The sequence below is a fragment of the Aspergillus eucalypticola genome (assembly GCF_003184535.1).
Source record: "Aspergillus eucalypticola CBS 122712 chromosome Unknown BO83scaffold_41, whole genome shotgun sequence".
In the NCBI taxonomy this organism is placed as follows: domain Eukaryota; kingdom Fungi; phylum Ascomycota; class Eurotiomycetes; order Eurotiales; family Aspergillaceae; genus Aspergillus; species Aspergillus eucalypticola.
This window is the reverse complement of record NW_020290315.1, coordinates 103,367-116,564: the sequence shown is the minus strand read 5'-3', so window position 1 is coordinate 116,564 and position 13,198 is coordinate 103,367. Positions and strand designations below refer to the sequence as shown.

Here is a 13,198-nt window from a genome sequence, read left to right as displayed (position 1 = left end):
ATGGGTGTTTACAGAGACTTTCGCAGCAGCCGAGCGCTGTATGAGAAGCGAAGGTGAGCAAGTAGTAAATTCTAGTAGCAGTATGACCATGTATTATACACGGCAAAATGGCCATCAGCCCTTGATGTCTTAACCGTAGTATTGAGACAGAACACTCAAGGCTTTGACTAAATATTACACTGCTGGTGACGGATGTTCTGTACTAGGTACGTCAATTGCAGTGCTTGTGCCAAGATAAACAGGATAAACAAGACTTTCCGACAAAAGAACAGATTTCATGTATTTATGATATTTGCATTTCGTCAGATGCCAGACCCACTCACCCTGACTTAAGACATGATGCGCAGTCTTTAAGCATCGGCAAGATCAGGGTATTTATATCATTTTGCCGTCCTCATATTTCGCGACAGCATACTTTAGTCCACGAGGTGAAACTTTTCTAGCTTAGACGAGGGATTCCACCACCATGGCACTAGCACCACCACCACCGTTGCAGATTCCGACACAGCCGAGCTTGCCCTTCTTTGCCTTGAGAACTCCGAGCAGGGTAGTCAAGATCCTAGCACCACTGGCACCAATGGGGTGGCCAATAGCCACAGCACCACCATGAAGGTTGACCTTTTCTTCAGGTAGGTTCAGAAGCTTCATGTTTGCGAGAGCAACAACGCTAAAGGCCTCGTTGATTTCAAAGGCATCGATGGAATCTTGAGCGACACCTGCATGCTTGAGCGCCTTGGGAATCGCCAACGCAGGAGCAGTGGTGAACTTGCTGGGTTGGTGTGCGGCATCTCCCCAACCGAGAATCTTTGCAACAGGCTTGAGGTTCAGCTCTTTAACCTTGGCCTCGGAAACCAAGACAACAGCGGCGGCGCCGTCGTTAAGAGGAGAGGAGTTGGGGGCCGTCACGGTTCCAGAGCCAGGAATGAAAGCGGGCTTGATGCTTCGAAGCTTATCAGGGTTGAGCTAGAAGATAAAAGCCAAATAGTCAGTTTGACATGAACGATCTGGACCAAGGATGCCTCACGGGGGGAAATGAATTCTCACATTCTTGGGCTCATCATCTTGAGCGACGGTGATACCTGGCTTACCCCTAAAGCCGGGTAGTTCAACAGGTGCAATCTCTTCGTCGAAGAGGCCGGCCTTCTGGGCAGCCTGGGCCTTTTCGTAGGTCCGGATAGCATACTCATCCTGCTGCTCCCTGGTGAAGTCATGATCCTGAGCACACTCCTCAGCCTGCAGACCCATAAGCTCCTGCTTTCCCGCATCTGTCAGGCCATCCTTCATAATACCATCCACCAAGCTCTGGTGGCCATACTTGGCACCATTGCGGAGGTTCGGAAGGTAATGCGGGGCATTGGACATGGACTCAGTACCGCCTGCAACAACGATGTCTGCATTTCCAGTCATGATGGTCTGAGCACCAAGAATGACCGCCTTCAACCCCGAGGCACAGACCTTGTTAACAGTGGTGCAAACCGTTGACTCGTCGAGTCCGGCGCCAAGAGCGCATTGTCTGGCGGGGTTCTGTCCGACACTGATTGATTAAATCCATTAGCATGCATCATGGCAAAGGGTAATCATGAACACAGCAAGCGAGAAAACTCACTTCGCAGAAAGAACGTTGCCGAAGAAAACCTCCTGTACATCGGAAGGCTTGATCCCATCGGCTTTGTTAAGGGCAGCTAGACATCGAAGCAGTCAGCGATCAGGGGCACATCATCCATCGCTTCAGCACTGCAGGCACACCTTTGATCGCATGGGAACCCAGCTGCGGAGCGGTCTGGCTCGAGAGAGAACTGCGAAACAAGAAAATAGGATCAGCTTCGCTGTGGACCATTTATTTGAGAGCCTGCGGCGGCCCGATGTGAAGTCTCACCCCAGGAAAGAGCCCACTGGTGTGCGGGCGGCGGAGACAATGTAGACCGGAGGTAGGGAAGACATGGTGGCGCAAATGCGTGCTTTTGTAGGCAAGCGATTTTGGAAAGGGGATAAGGGAAAAAAGAAAGAGTTAAAAGGAAGTCCGGCAGGCTATTTGAAAATAAATAACAAATGAGGGTGAAATGATAGCTCAGGCCACGAGGGAACGAACGGGATGAACTGTTTGCTTTCCGAGTCAGTCACTCGTTGGCCTGCCCGCCGCCGGCCCCTCCTTACAACAATGATAATTACCCTATTTTTTTCGCCTCGGGAGGCGGGGCGGCGGCCACTGGCAGCCACGGACAAACGTACTACTTTCGGAGTAACTTGCCGGAGCCATGCAAACACGCCAAGCTCAGTCCCGGAGCTACTAGAAACTTATCGCCAAACCGACGCGAGCCTCTCTCTCCAGCTGGTGGACGAGGCCGAGAGAAAGGAAAAGTAAACCCCGGAAGATTCGCCTCTAGTCCAACCACGTTGGAAAATGGACGATCTTTACGATGAGTATGTTTCAATTGGTCACCATGCCTCTCATCCCACCTTGCGCACGGCTGATTATTCTCTTCGCTTTCCGGCAGGTTTGGCAACTATATTGGAGAGGTAGATGGGTCGGACGAGGAGTCCCCGCGTCATGAGGATGCCCATCCTCAGGCTTTCGCTTTTGAAGAGGCGTTCGGGGATGGTGATGACGAGGAAGCGCATGATGTTGATGAGCAACAGTTAATGGATGTCGATGGTAGAGTTACCTTTTTCATGTTCACCTTGTTTGCAAGGTCCGCCTTACTGATACCAGTCACAGAGGGCCCGTCAAACGCGGTCATCCTTCACGAAGATAAACAATACTATCCCAGTGCACAACAGGTATATGGAGAGGATGTCGAGACTCTGGTGCAGGAGGAGGATGCACAGCCTCTGTCCGAGCCCATCATCGCTCCGGTCCAACAAAAGAAGTTTGCGATCGAAGAAGCCGAATTGCCTCCCGTCTTTTATTCACGGGAATTCATGACGGATTTGCTCAGCTACCCGGACCAAACAAGAAACATCGCTCTCGTCGGTCATTTGCACCATGGAAAAACGGCTTTCATGGACATGCTAGTCACTCAGACCCATGATCTCACCGGTCGCCTCGAGAATCGAACAGGCAAGCGGAAAGAGGAACAACTACGCTACACCGACGTTCACTTTCTGGAAAAAGAAAGAGGTCTTTCCATCAAAGCGTCACCCATGAGCTTGGTGCTTCAGGGCACAAAGGGCAAATCTCATTTGTTTAACATAATTGACACCCCAGGGCATGTGAACTTTGTGGACGAGGTGGCTACTGCTTGTCGGTTGGTCGATGGCGTGGTTCTTGTAGTAGATGTGGTCGAAGGTGTCCAGGCCAACACCGAGCAAATAATCAAGCATGCTATCCTTGAAGACCTGCCGCTCACATTGGTTGTGAACAAGATGGACAGACTAATCCTGGAATTAAAGATTCCTCCTAACGACGCTTATTTTAAGCTGAAACATGTGATCGAGGAGGTCAACACTATCATCGAGAACGTACTGCCTGGACAGGGCGCTGCAAGGCGGCTGAGCCCCGAGAAGGGAAACGTCGCCTTTGCTTGCGCCTCCATGGGCTGGTGCTTCACGTTGCATTCATTTGCTAAGATGTATTCTGAAACGCATCCACAAATTGAAGCAGCCGCATTCTGTTTGCGCCTATGGGGCGATATATTTTTCAATCCAAAGAGTCGAAAATTCACACGAAAAGGAGTGGAAGAAGGTTCTAAAAGAACGTTTGTTCAATTTGTTCTCGAGCCCATATACAAACTTTACTCGCACACATTAAGTGAGAGCCCGGAGGACCTAAAGGAAACGCTTTCTAGCGTTGGTATTAGTCTTAAGCCGTCACAGCTCAAGACAGATGCAAAGACTTTGCTGAACCTTGTCTGTGAACAGTTCTTCGGTACAGCAACAGGCTTTGTGGACATGGTTCTCCAGCATGTGCCTTCGCCTGCAGAGGGTGCTCAAAAGAAGCTTGATCGGTACTACACTGGGCCTCTCGATTCTAAGGTGGCGGCAGCTATGGCTGCCTGTGATTCCGATGGACCACTGGTCGTACATGTTACTAAACTTTTTAACAGTTCGGATGGTTCAAAATTTCACTCCTTTGGCAGGATAATGAGCGGCACAGCTCGTCCTGGCCAACAGGTCCGTGTCCTTGGCGAAGGTTATACCCCCGAAGATGAAGAAGACATGGTTGTTGCGACCATTTCCGATACATGGATTGCTGAGTCTTGCTATAACATCCCAACAAGCGGCGTACCTGCCGGCAACTTGGTTCTTCTAGGAGGTGTGGATAACTCTATTGTGAAGACGGCGACTATCGTGCCTCTCACCTTGGAAGACGATGAGGATGCATACATCTTCCGATCAGTTCGGCATATAACAGAGTCCGTCTTCAAGGTTGCTGTCGAGCCAGTTAATCCGTCGGAATTGCCCAAGATGCTTGAGGGTCTCCGAAAAGTCAACAAAAGCTACCCGCTGATATCCACAAAAGTGGAGGAGTCTGGCGAGCATGTAGTTCTCGGAACGGGCGAGCTATATATGGACTGCGTGCTTCATGACCTACGAAGACTATATTCTGAAATGGAGATCAAGGTTTCAGATCCTGTTACACGCTTCTGCGAGACTGTTGTGGAGACCTCGGCTATCATGTGTTATTCCATCACGCCAAACAAGAAGAACAAAATCACGATGATTGCAGAGCCTCTGGATGAAGGGATCGCCGAGGATATCGAGAGCGGTGCTGTCAATATCAAAGACCCGATTCGCAAAGTGTCGCGCTTTTTCGAAGAGCGGTACGACTGGGACAAACTTGCAGCCAGGAGTATCTGGGCTTTCGGTCCAGACGAGATGGGCCCCAACATCTTACAGGATGATACGCTACCATCGCAGATCGACAAGAAGTTGCTTGGGAGTGTAAGAGATTCTATTACGCAGGGATTTACTTGGGGAACACGAGAAGGTCCTCTTTGCGAAGAACGTGAGTGCACCATGCTTCCCTTGGATGTTTTGAGAATTATCGCACCCAGATCCTACGCATTAAAAAAAGGGAAGGGGGGGGGGGGGGGTTACATCGCTATAGAAGCAGAAGAAGAGCGGTTCATTCATTGTGACTAACTGCAAGAATAGCCATTCGGAATGCGAAATTCAGGCTCACCGACGTTTCTCTCGCCGACCAAGCCATTTACAGGGGTGGTGGTCAAATCATCCCCACAGCTCGACGAGCGATTTACTCATCTTTCCTCATGGCATCACCACGCCTAATGGAACCTATTTACTCTTGCACGATGACTGGACCGGCGGACGCTGTCGCATCTGTGTACACAGTCCTTTCAAGAAGAAGGGGCCATGTACTCTCCGATGGACCCATAGCAGGAACTCCACTCTATTCCGTTCGTGGTTTGATCCCCGTGATAGATTCATTCGGATTTGAAACAGATCTCCGAATCCATACACAGGGCCAAGCTGCCGTTAGTCTAGTCTTCGATAAGTGGAGCGTCGTCCCAGGGGATCCACTGGATCGCGATGTCAAGTTGAAGCCCTTAGAGATGGCGCCCGCCATGGCCACAGCCCGCGACTTCGTTTTGAAAACGCGGAGACGTAAAGGATTGGCTGAGGATGTCACTGTCAGCAAGTTTTTGGAACCAGAGCTCTGGAAAGGTTTGAAGGAAAGTGGCGTTTTAGACTCCTGAGCTACTTTTTGTCGATAGGTGGAAAGAAGCGGCAACAAGCGCCGTAAGTGGCTCTTGTTCCTTTTTTCATATTGTTGTATAACTATCGGAAGTCAAATCGAGTCATCATCGAAACGGGTATTCTTATGGCATAGTAGAGACGCCGACGAGGGTCATAAACGGCGTCCGAATAGCAGTACAATCGTATTATTGGCATGTTTCGAGCATCTTTGCGATGACGCCCATTAGCGTACCATTTTCCAGTGCAGCAGCCACCCTTTCTTTGTCGGCCAACTGCTTATTCACTTCATCGGCAGTACTATGTGTCCCTTCCTTGATCCGGACATCCACGCGAAAACGCGGAGGTAATGATTGCTCCAATCGAACTCGTACACCAAGACCTATAACTGTGGCCAGACTGCAATGTGTTATCGTCGGGGTTATGAGAACGGATACTGTCCGAAGAAGCGAGCTCGGTACATCCGGCAAGGTTGGTTTGATAGAAATGTCAGGCAGCGAAACGACTGCCAAAGCTCCAAGTGAAATGGGATGCTCGGGGTCGGATATGGTCGACACAAGATCTGAGAGATTGTCAAATAATCGGCTCCCGGGCGACTCGGTCCCCTTGTTTAATAACAAGCGATGAGCTTACCGAAGATCTCCTGTTCATCAATCGGCTCTTCCATCAAATCAACATCTTCATCAGACTCTTCCGATTCACTAAGACTGAAGTTGGTGGGATCCGCTAGAGAGGGGAGCGCTGACGCAAGGATTCCGCCTCCGTAAGTGCCCGCTTTGCATGATGAAGGACGCAGACGGGTGGGAAGATCTGCAGCATTCAAAATAGTCGGATTCGAATTTTGCATCGAGGACTCCATGATCGCTTATGCTGTATACAAGTGGTTATCGAGAAAGCGCGCAAGCAGCACCGAGAGGGGCAAATTGGGGGCAAGAGGGGATGGTAAGCCCTAGCACATCATATGCTCAACTAATGCGGCGTCTTGAAGAAATGGAACAACCTTTTTCCCGATGGGTGCTTTTGATATCGGTCAAAAGAAAAGAAAAAGCTTCTCGGTGCTTATTGCCCAATGGCAGATAAAACCCAAGCAAGATTCTATGTCTTTAATATATACTAGTTTTTTTATAAATATAAAAAATGGAGAGAATAGAAGGTCAGAGTGAGGAGGAAGAAGAAGAAGGAAACGAATACATTAGTAGAAGAACCAAACGCGTGCAGATACTCAAGAAGTGCGTATGGACGGACATCAACCAGGTGGGCAAAGTACAACTCTTCGGATGGGCGGACCAGCCCTTCGAGTACTCCAGTGTACATAGGCACTGCAACAATCCAAATGACTTTTCCGAATCCAGCAGCGCTAACGCAGTAAGTATGAGTATATCCATGCTGCCAATGCTTCAAAAAACCATCAACATCATAGCCTACTTGTGTGTGTCTAGGCAGCTACCAATAGGTGATCAAGGTTCTAGATCCAGTGAGTGTAACAATTTCTAAGTCAGCAGCAGCGATTACGAGTCGCATACAAAGGAGCAAGAAGTCTCCGCCCTAGCAAGCTGTTGTGTTTCCTGGGCGGGCGACGAGGAGGAGGAGTGGGGAGGGGTTGGTTTAAAGAATGACGCATCACTGCTAATTAATTGATTGGTTTATTTGGGGGATATCTTTCTCTTATGTTGCTTGATAATAATCACTAATGGCCCCAGGCAAACTACTTCCGCAAAGGTCCTCCATAGTTCATACGTAGCTTGTGTCATAGTAGGTACTAATACCGTAACCATTATCCGTGCACAAGGGAAACAGTAAAACAGTAAGCTTACCACTCAGACAAGCAGGATCTGAAAGCTTTCTGGTGATACCCTACCCATTGAATCAGCCTTGGGAGTCAATAATTTTGTTAAGGGAATAATCAAGACACTTTCGAGTCCGTGAAATGTTGACATTGGCGTCAGCTGAAGGGAATGGCGAGGAGAAGGTCCCGGGTGGGGGGAACGGTCAGTGTCACATTACGACCAAGGTATCTTGTACACACAGGTAATTGGAAGCCATTTTCCATAATGGAGGGTGCTGCTAGTACTAGTCTAGTCTATTTAACTGGTACTATCCATCTACTACAGAGTAGCTACATGGGTACTGGATACGGTGGACTAGATAGCGCGCACGAGGGCGTGGATCGTGTATTAATTAAGTACGCATGAGCGGGGGAAGTCTAGTAGTACTACAATATACCGAAGCACCAAAATAAATACTGAAATCACACAATACGCGCAGAAAAAAAAAAGAAAAGAAAAGAAAGAAAAAAAAAGGGAAAACGGAAGGGAAATTGCCCCCCCTAACCTCCTCCCCTCTCTAATGAAATCAATAGCTGTACGTCGCAATCCGTAGTTCGGGGCACTATTTTCAAGGCCAAGAAGATCAAGATCCTTTTAAAACCCGATTTTAACTAGGGATCGTCCTTCCCGTGGAGGGGACGAGGGGGGACCGCGGTCCCATTAAACCGACGGCCATGAGGCCTATATGAAGACACACTACTTTGGGCGCCACTGGGAGTGACCGGGGGGGAAGGTTTGGTTTTAGTTCCAAAAGCCCCTCAAACTTCCGAGACGATCCTCAGAAAGTGGTGCATACCTATTGACCTAGGCCAGGCCAAAGATCCTTCCACCACGCGCCCGCTTCTACTCCTCCTCAGGGTATCGAGCGTGTTTACCCACCCCTGTTGTCGGGTCTCCGCACATTCGTCTCTTTATTATTGACTGATCGCTTGGATCTCCGTGCACTACTACGAACCACACTACCTGCTATTATCTACGGTTCAACTACGTACCAGGAGAATGAGGCGGCAAAGAGTGATGACTTAGCTAAGGAGACCGCATCAAGTTCCCGGCATAACCTCCCTATTCCTATACGGAGATCCTATTTCCATCCGGGAAAATCATTGATTGTATCGGTGGGCTTTCGATTCCCCTGATGCTCTTATCTTCTTGCCTCTGCTATTCCAAGCCGCTACTCCGTACTGCTCTTGCAATTACCCATCATCCCCAGGCCTGGCGTTTTGATCCTCTAGCCGTCTCCATACAATTCCCGGTTCATGCAGATAGTGACTTTCGCCTCCGAGTGTGATGCGCCAATCGACTTTATCTTCCTTCATAGTGCAAAGTCAATGGCGAGATTTCCATACTGACATTACTGGTCTACGATGCAGACTGGATGAAAGTCGTTCAACTCAACATATCAGGTACCAACAACTCCCCCGCTTGCTTAACGTTTCCTTCACCATATATCATGTGGATCTCTTCCCATATCTCAATGTTGGCCGCTCTTGGATTTCCGGCGTATGCAGGAAGCCATCTTCTTATTCCCTCCCCTCTCGAGTTATGCCCTCAATGATAGTCTTTTCTCCGTCCCTAGCCCAGATTCTCACTGTTACCCACCTTTCATTTGTTCTCACTTCTGTCATCGTTTACAACTGACATCATGTTACCTATGATCGCAGCTTCTTCATATCTTTCCCTTCCCTGAGCTCCCAAGTCTCACTTGTCGCCGCTTATAGGGATCGCAGCAAACTCGACCTTCTTGAAGCTTACCTTTCGTGAAACAGTCAGTCGCGCCAGTACTCCTAGGGTTCAAAATTCCGCTACGCCCATAGCTGCGCTGTCTTTATGGCACCCATCTATGACCCGAAAACTGATCAGATCGATGCAGGAGACCATAGTACAGAGACCACAGGTCACACTCTTTTATCGCCGGATGACGCTGTCTTGTTCCCGCGGTTGACGATAGATATCCCTACCTTACCGCATCACTCTTCTCGGTCGCAACTCGTTACACCTCCTTCCCATCTCCTCTCCCTACTCAGAACAGGAGTGGGATCCATTGCGCAAGTGTGCGATTAAAGCTACAATAGTGTGAAGACCCTACTAGCGCCCATTAAGTCGACAGTGAAAGGTTCAGAATACATTCTACATTGGTTCCATCCGCATAAGGCAGGTCCTGCGGATACTTTCCTTTGCCTCAACTTTTTTTCCCTCCGGGACCTGAAGATTGTTGCATGCTGGTCCGGTCCACTTTTTTCTGCGCTGCCTCATAGCTTGTGTCGCTGTCCCTGCAAAGATGCAAGGATTCACATTCACACCCCCGACAGGCCCACCCAGGGAAGGCCAGAAAAGTAAGACTCCTCCCCCCGGTAGTTACCATTTGTCATTTGAATAAATTGCCCGTTTCTTGCTTCAGTTATATGTTGACCGCTTTTGATACAGACTATGTATTCGTTGATGAACACAACAGGCATAAGAGGCTCAAAGGTATGTTTGACCGATAGTGGACTTGACTTCGTTGCGTCTAATTACGAGCCTATCTTCAGTAATGCGAGCTTGCAATGGCTGCAGGAAACGGAAGATCAAGTGTGATGCTGCTACAACAAACACGTGGCCTTGTTCGGCATGCACACGCTTGAAGTTAGTATGCGTTCCCCCAACAATTGGGCATGATGGCGAGTATCCTGCGGTGGAAAGCGTTGAAACCAATCCTGTCGACTCGTTGGGCGCGTCGAACACATCAGAACCCTCACTATCGTCATATACGAGCTCCCAAACATATCGAGATTCCGGGCCACCTTCAATGAGTAACATGCACCCATATAATGACAACATCGGAATCTATCCGCAATTTGCGCATTCTACTCCAGGCCAGCCAAATGTCTACGACATGAGGTCACCCCAAGTGGCCATGCCACATCATCAGTACACTCAGTCACAGATGTTCTCCAATGATCAAACTCAGCCCCTGGGAACCGCAGAAAGTGATATATACAGTGAGCACGACCAGTCCACTGCAGAGAACCTCAGCGAGGTCTTAGGGGAGCTCAAGATAGACGAGACTGGTATTGGTGAGCTACTCTAGCCTTCGTAACGCGTCTTACAGACGGAACGTATTAACATAGATTCAGCGCCGTACATCAGACAGCAACGAAGGGAAAGGGCTGAACCAGAAATCCCGACTCAGGATGAAGTAGACGAAAAGTTACCACCTCTCAGTACCGGAGCTGGCGCCACTATACGCATCCCGCCCGAACTTATGCCATCTGATGACGAGGTCATGAATTATTTCAAGATATATTTTGATGATATTCATCCTTACGTCCCTGTCATCCATCGATCTCATCTGTACTATCAGTGGCAACACGAACGAAGCTCAATATCCCCGCTTCTACTCGAGGCACTATTTGCATGCGCAGGGAGGCTATCGGACGACCCGGCCCAAGGAGCACAGTGGCTCGCATTAGCAAACAGTGAGGCGACAAGCATACCCACGCACCTGTACACCACGTCGTATACTGACTGCGAATCATCTGGTTAGGGCACGAATCTAGTTTTATGGACGAACCTCGCCTCAGTACGATACAAGCTCTGCTTCTACTGTTGAAGGCCCGAGAGTCACGGCCTAAGAAAGGTTATTATTACCGTTCTTGGCAAACTGTCAAAACAATCATCTCCATGGCGAAAGATCTGGATATCCATGAACATAACAATCTCCACACGGAAGGCAGGTCTTGCGACTTGAATCCGGTAGAATGCTTGGTGCAGACACGGGTCTGGCAGGCCCTCCTGATTGTCGAAGTCATGATAGGGGCGCCGCAGGGTACGTCTTCTGATTCTCGTAGTATATATACTGGCTGACTATTCCCAGGGCGCTCCGATTACGGTGTGGACCATGAGACAGTAAATACGAGTCCGACTTTGGATATCAGAGGCCTTGATCAGTTCGAAATGGATCGGTCAAGGCAATATGCGTACTTCGTCCGAAATGCACGCCATATTCGCATCATTGCCGACATATATCATAAGATAAAGAAACAAAAAGATTGGGGGGCTAATCCTAAGTTCGTTGAAAAGAACCCTCTCTTTACCGACTGGCTTCAGAATTTACCACCGGATCTACAAGTCAACTATCCTCCCGATGGCTCACCACCATGGATTCCATCACATTTTGTCGGAAATATGCACTCCCACTGTCATCTTGGGATTATCCTGTTGCACCGTCCACAATTAATAGCCTCTAAATCTTTTGCGGCAGGGGGAGGCTGGAAGATGCATATGGCGTTATGCTACTCTTCGGCAAAATACCTTTGTAGGCTCCAAGAAGCCATTTTGAACCGCTTTGGGCTGTCTGGCCTGCTTTTCATGCAAAGGGGCATAAATTTCACAATATACACCATCTTGACATGCACAATGCTGCACCTTGTGAGGATTCTGGGCCTTTTATAGTATTGACGGTCAGCTAACGCTACAACAGGTGGCCATAACATCTCCAGATCCGAATTTTCATACGGACGCGCGGGAATACTTCACACGACACATGCGAATACTTGAGCGTTGTTCTTCTGCTTGGCCTATGCCAGAGTTACAAGCGCAAATCGATTCATTGCGTTTCGCCTTTTCTGCTGATGTGAACCGACCTTTCGATTTGAAGCCAACTTTCCCATATGGGAGTCCCTCCGAGCCATATCACCCAAGCCCGCCAATAGATTCACATTACGCTTCACAAATCAGTCAAGTACCTGGCGTTCAAAGTAGAGTGGGTTATGCAGCTTACCCTGTAACTCCTCCAATATCAGCTGGTACTGAAGATTCAAAGTCCGATTCCTCTCAGCTCCAGCCCTTGGGATTAATCCCCACCCAATCGATCTCCACCCACGGAATGAATGCGCCTTTGGTTGATGAAAATAGCTGGGATCCTACTCGCATTATCAAGTAAGCACCTCCTTTCCCAAGAAAAGAAACTTTCAACACCGAGAAATGGCCGCTGACTGTTACGAACCGTGTAGTCAATGGGATATGGCATTTTCTATTGGTACACCCACTGTGACAACAAACTCCCCACCAATGGCTTTGAGCAATCCTGCCCAGGCTGTTCAACCTTCTTTACCTGACCATTTCCCCGTACAATATGAGCAGCAATCAAAGGTTACCCCGGTCGCGCCAGCTCCCATGCCACAAACTCAATTCACCGGGCAACAAGTTTTGTTCACGGCGCGAGATTGGCAACAAAGTGTAGCTAGTGTGTACGATCCAAACGGTCTCAAACGACGGTGGAATTATTCAGTCGACCTAGGAACCGAAGGCACTTCAAAGCGCCAGCGGTAACGCGTTCTATTCAGCACAGCTGGGAGACTCGGGGCTGTCTTCAAATCGCAGGGGTCACTTCTAGAGTTCTTGGTTGCTGCGATTTATAGCGCCCGCCAGAGATATTCGCTCTTCTCACCTTGGCGTGTCTTCTTGGTAGCTGGTTCCTGTAGGTATGCTGGTCATGTTACTTTGCTCCCAAAGCAGACATGCTTTCCATGTACAAATGATAGCTTATCCAAATGAGTACCACACAACGCTCTAAGTTTTTAGCTACTGCTTCTCTCTCTTTCTCTCTCGTGTAACGTAAGGGTTTTATTTCAAATCAACGCTGTAATGGCATATGGTCTATCACTCCGCATCATAACAGAGCGTTCGCCCAGTGAAATTGTTTTCATTCACTCTGGCATTATCTGTTGGGCCACTTC

The 13,198-nt window shown here is 48.9% G+C and overlaps 5 protein-coding genes across 5 annotated transcripts; 3 read left to right on the top strand and 2 right to left on the bottom strand.

The window, feature by feature from the left end:
• Window positions 1-15: 15 nt before the first annotated feature.
• erg10B (acetyl-CoA C-acetyltransferase) lies at window positions 16-2,118 on the bottom strand. Its single transcript, XM_025532377.1, has 5 exons — window positions 1,877-2,118; window positions 1,747-1,796; window positions 1,607-1,682; window positions 1,045-1,534; window positions 16-963 (listed from the first exon to the last, which is right to left on the bottom strand). The coding sequence occupies exons 1-5, from the start codon at window positions 1,939-1,941 to the stop codon at window positions 445-447; spliced, it is 1,200 nt and encodes a 399-aa protein (XP_025382639.1). The 5' UTR covers window positions 1,942-2,118; the 3' UTR covers window positions 16-444.
• A 224-nt stretch (window positions 2,119-2,342) lies between these two features.
• Window positions 2,343-5,818, top strand: BO83DRAFT_383075 (116 kDa U5 small nuclear ribonucleoprotein component). Its single transcript, XM_025532376.1, has 4 exons — window positions 2,343-2,421; window positions 2,496-2,653; window positions 2,717-4,945; window positions 5,095-5,818. The coding sequence occupies exons 1-4, from the start codon at window positions 2,402-2,404 to the stop codon at window positions 5,655-5,657; spliced, it is 2,970 nt and encodes a 989-aa protein (XP_025382638.1). The 5' UTR covers window positions 2,343-2,401; the 3' UTR covers window positions 5,658-5,818.
• Window positions 5,819-5,843: 25 nt separating this feature from the next.
• Window positions 5,844-6,784, bottom strand: BO83DRAFT_441775 (iron-sulfur cluster assembly protein CIA2; the record flags this gene model as incomplete). The annotated part of the gene is made up of 2 exons (XM_025536361.1): window positions 6,289-6,784; window positions 5,844-6,217 (listed from the first exon to the last, which is right to left on the bottom strand). The coding sequence occupies exons 1-2, from the start codon at window positions 6,512-6,514 to the stop codon at window positions 5,844-5,846; spliced, it is 600 nt and encodes a 199-aa protein (XP_025382637.1). The 5' UTR covers window positions 6,515-6,784.
• Window positions 6,785-6,792: 8 nt separating this feature from the next.
• Window positions 6,793-8,092, top strand: BO83DRAFT_458124 (uncharacterized protein; the record flags this gene model as incomplete). The annotated part of the gene is made up of 3 exons (XM_025537123.1): window positions 6,793-7,020; window positions 7,109-7,129; window positions 7,767-8,092. The coding sequence occupies 3 exons, from the start codon at window positions 6,793-6,795 to the stop codon at window positions 7,845-7,847; spliced, it is 330 nt and encodes a 109-aa protein (XP_025382636.1). The 3' UTR covers window positions 7,848-8,092.
• A 1,388-nt stretch (window positions 8,093-9,480) lies between these two features.
• BO83DRAFT_181718 (Zn(II)2Cys6 transcription factor) lies at window positions 9,481-13,046 on the top strand. Its single transcript, XM_025526477.1, has 8 exons — window positions 9,481-9,814; window positions 9,906-9,950; window positions 10,010-10,534; window positions 10,595-10,936; window positions 11,005-11,286; window positions 11,335-11,888; window positions 11,941-12,398; window positions 12,473-13,046. The coding sequence occupies exons 1-8, from the start codon at window positions 9,760-9,762 to the stop codon at window positions 12,789-12,791; spliced, it is 2,580 nt and encodes an 859-aa protein (XP_025382635.1). The 5' UTR covers window positions 9,481-9,759; the 3' UTR covers window positions 12,792-13,046.
• The last annotated feature ends 152 nt before the right edge of the window (window positions 13,047-13,198 follow it).

What these genes read in the sequence shown, in the direction of transcription:
- erg10B (XM_025532377.1), bottom strand. Translation starts at nt 1,941, where the DNA reads ATGTCTTCCCTACCTCCGGTCTACATTGTCTCCGCCGCCCGCACACCA. An exon ending in CCAGTGGGCTCTTTCCTGGG is followed by an intron (nt 1,797 to 1,876) that starts GTGAGACTTCAC and finishes CTTGTTTCGCAG; the next exon opens with TTCTCTCTCGAGCCAGACCG. An exon ending in AAGATGATGAGCCCAAGAAT is followed by an intron (nt 964 to 1,044) that starts GTGAGAATTCAT and finishes TTTATCTTCTAG; the next exon opens with CTCAACCCTGATAAGCTTCG.
- BO83DRAFT_383075 (XM_025532376.1), top strand. Translation starts at nt 2,402, where the DNA reads ATGGACGATCTTTACGATGA. An exon ending in ATGGACGATCTTTACGATGA is followed by an intron (nt 2,422 to 2,495) that starts GTATGTTTCAAT and finishes GCTTTCCGGCAG; the next exon opens with GTTTGGCAACTATATTGGAG. An exon ending in ACAGTTAATGGATGTCGATG is followed by an intron (nt 2,654 to 2,716) that starts GTAGAGTTACCT and finishes TACCAGTCACAG; the next exon opens with AGGGCCCGTCAAACGCGGTC.
- BO83DRAFT_181718 (XM_025526477.1), top strand. Translation starts at nt 9,760, where the DNA reads ATGCAAGGATTCACATTCACACCCCCGACAGGCCCACCCAGGGAAGGC. An exon ending in CAGGCATAAGAGGCTCAAAG is followed by an intron (nt 9,951 to 10,009) that starts GTATGTTTGACC and finishes GCCTATCTTCAG; the next exon opens with TAATGCGAGCTTGCAATGGC. An exon ending in GATCCTACTCGCATTATCAA is followed by an intron (nt 12,399 to 12,472) that starts GTAAGCACCTCC and finishes CGAACCGTGTAG; the next exon opens with TCAATGGGATATGGCATTTT.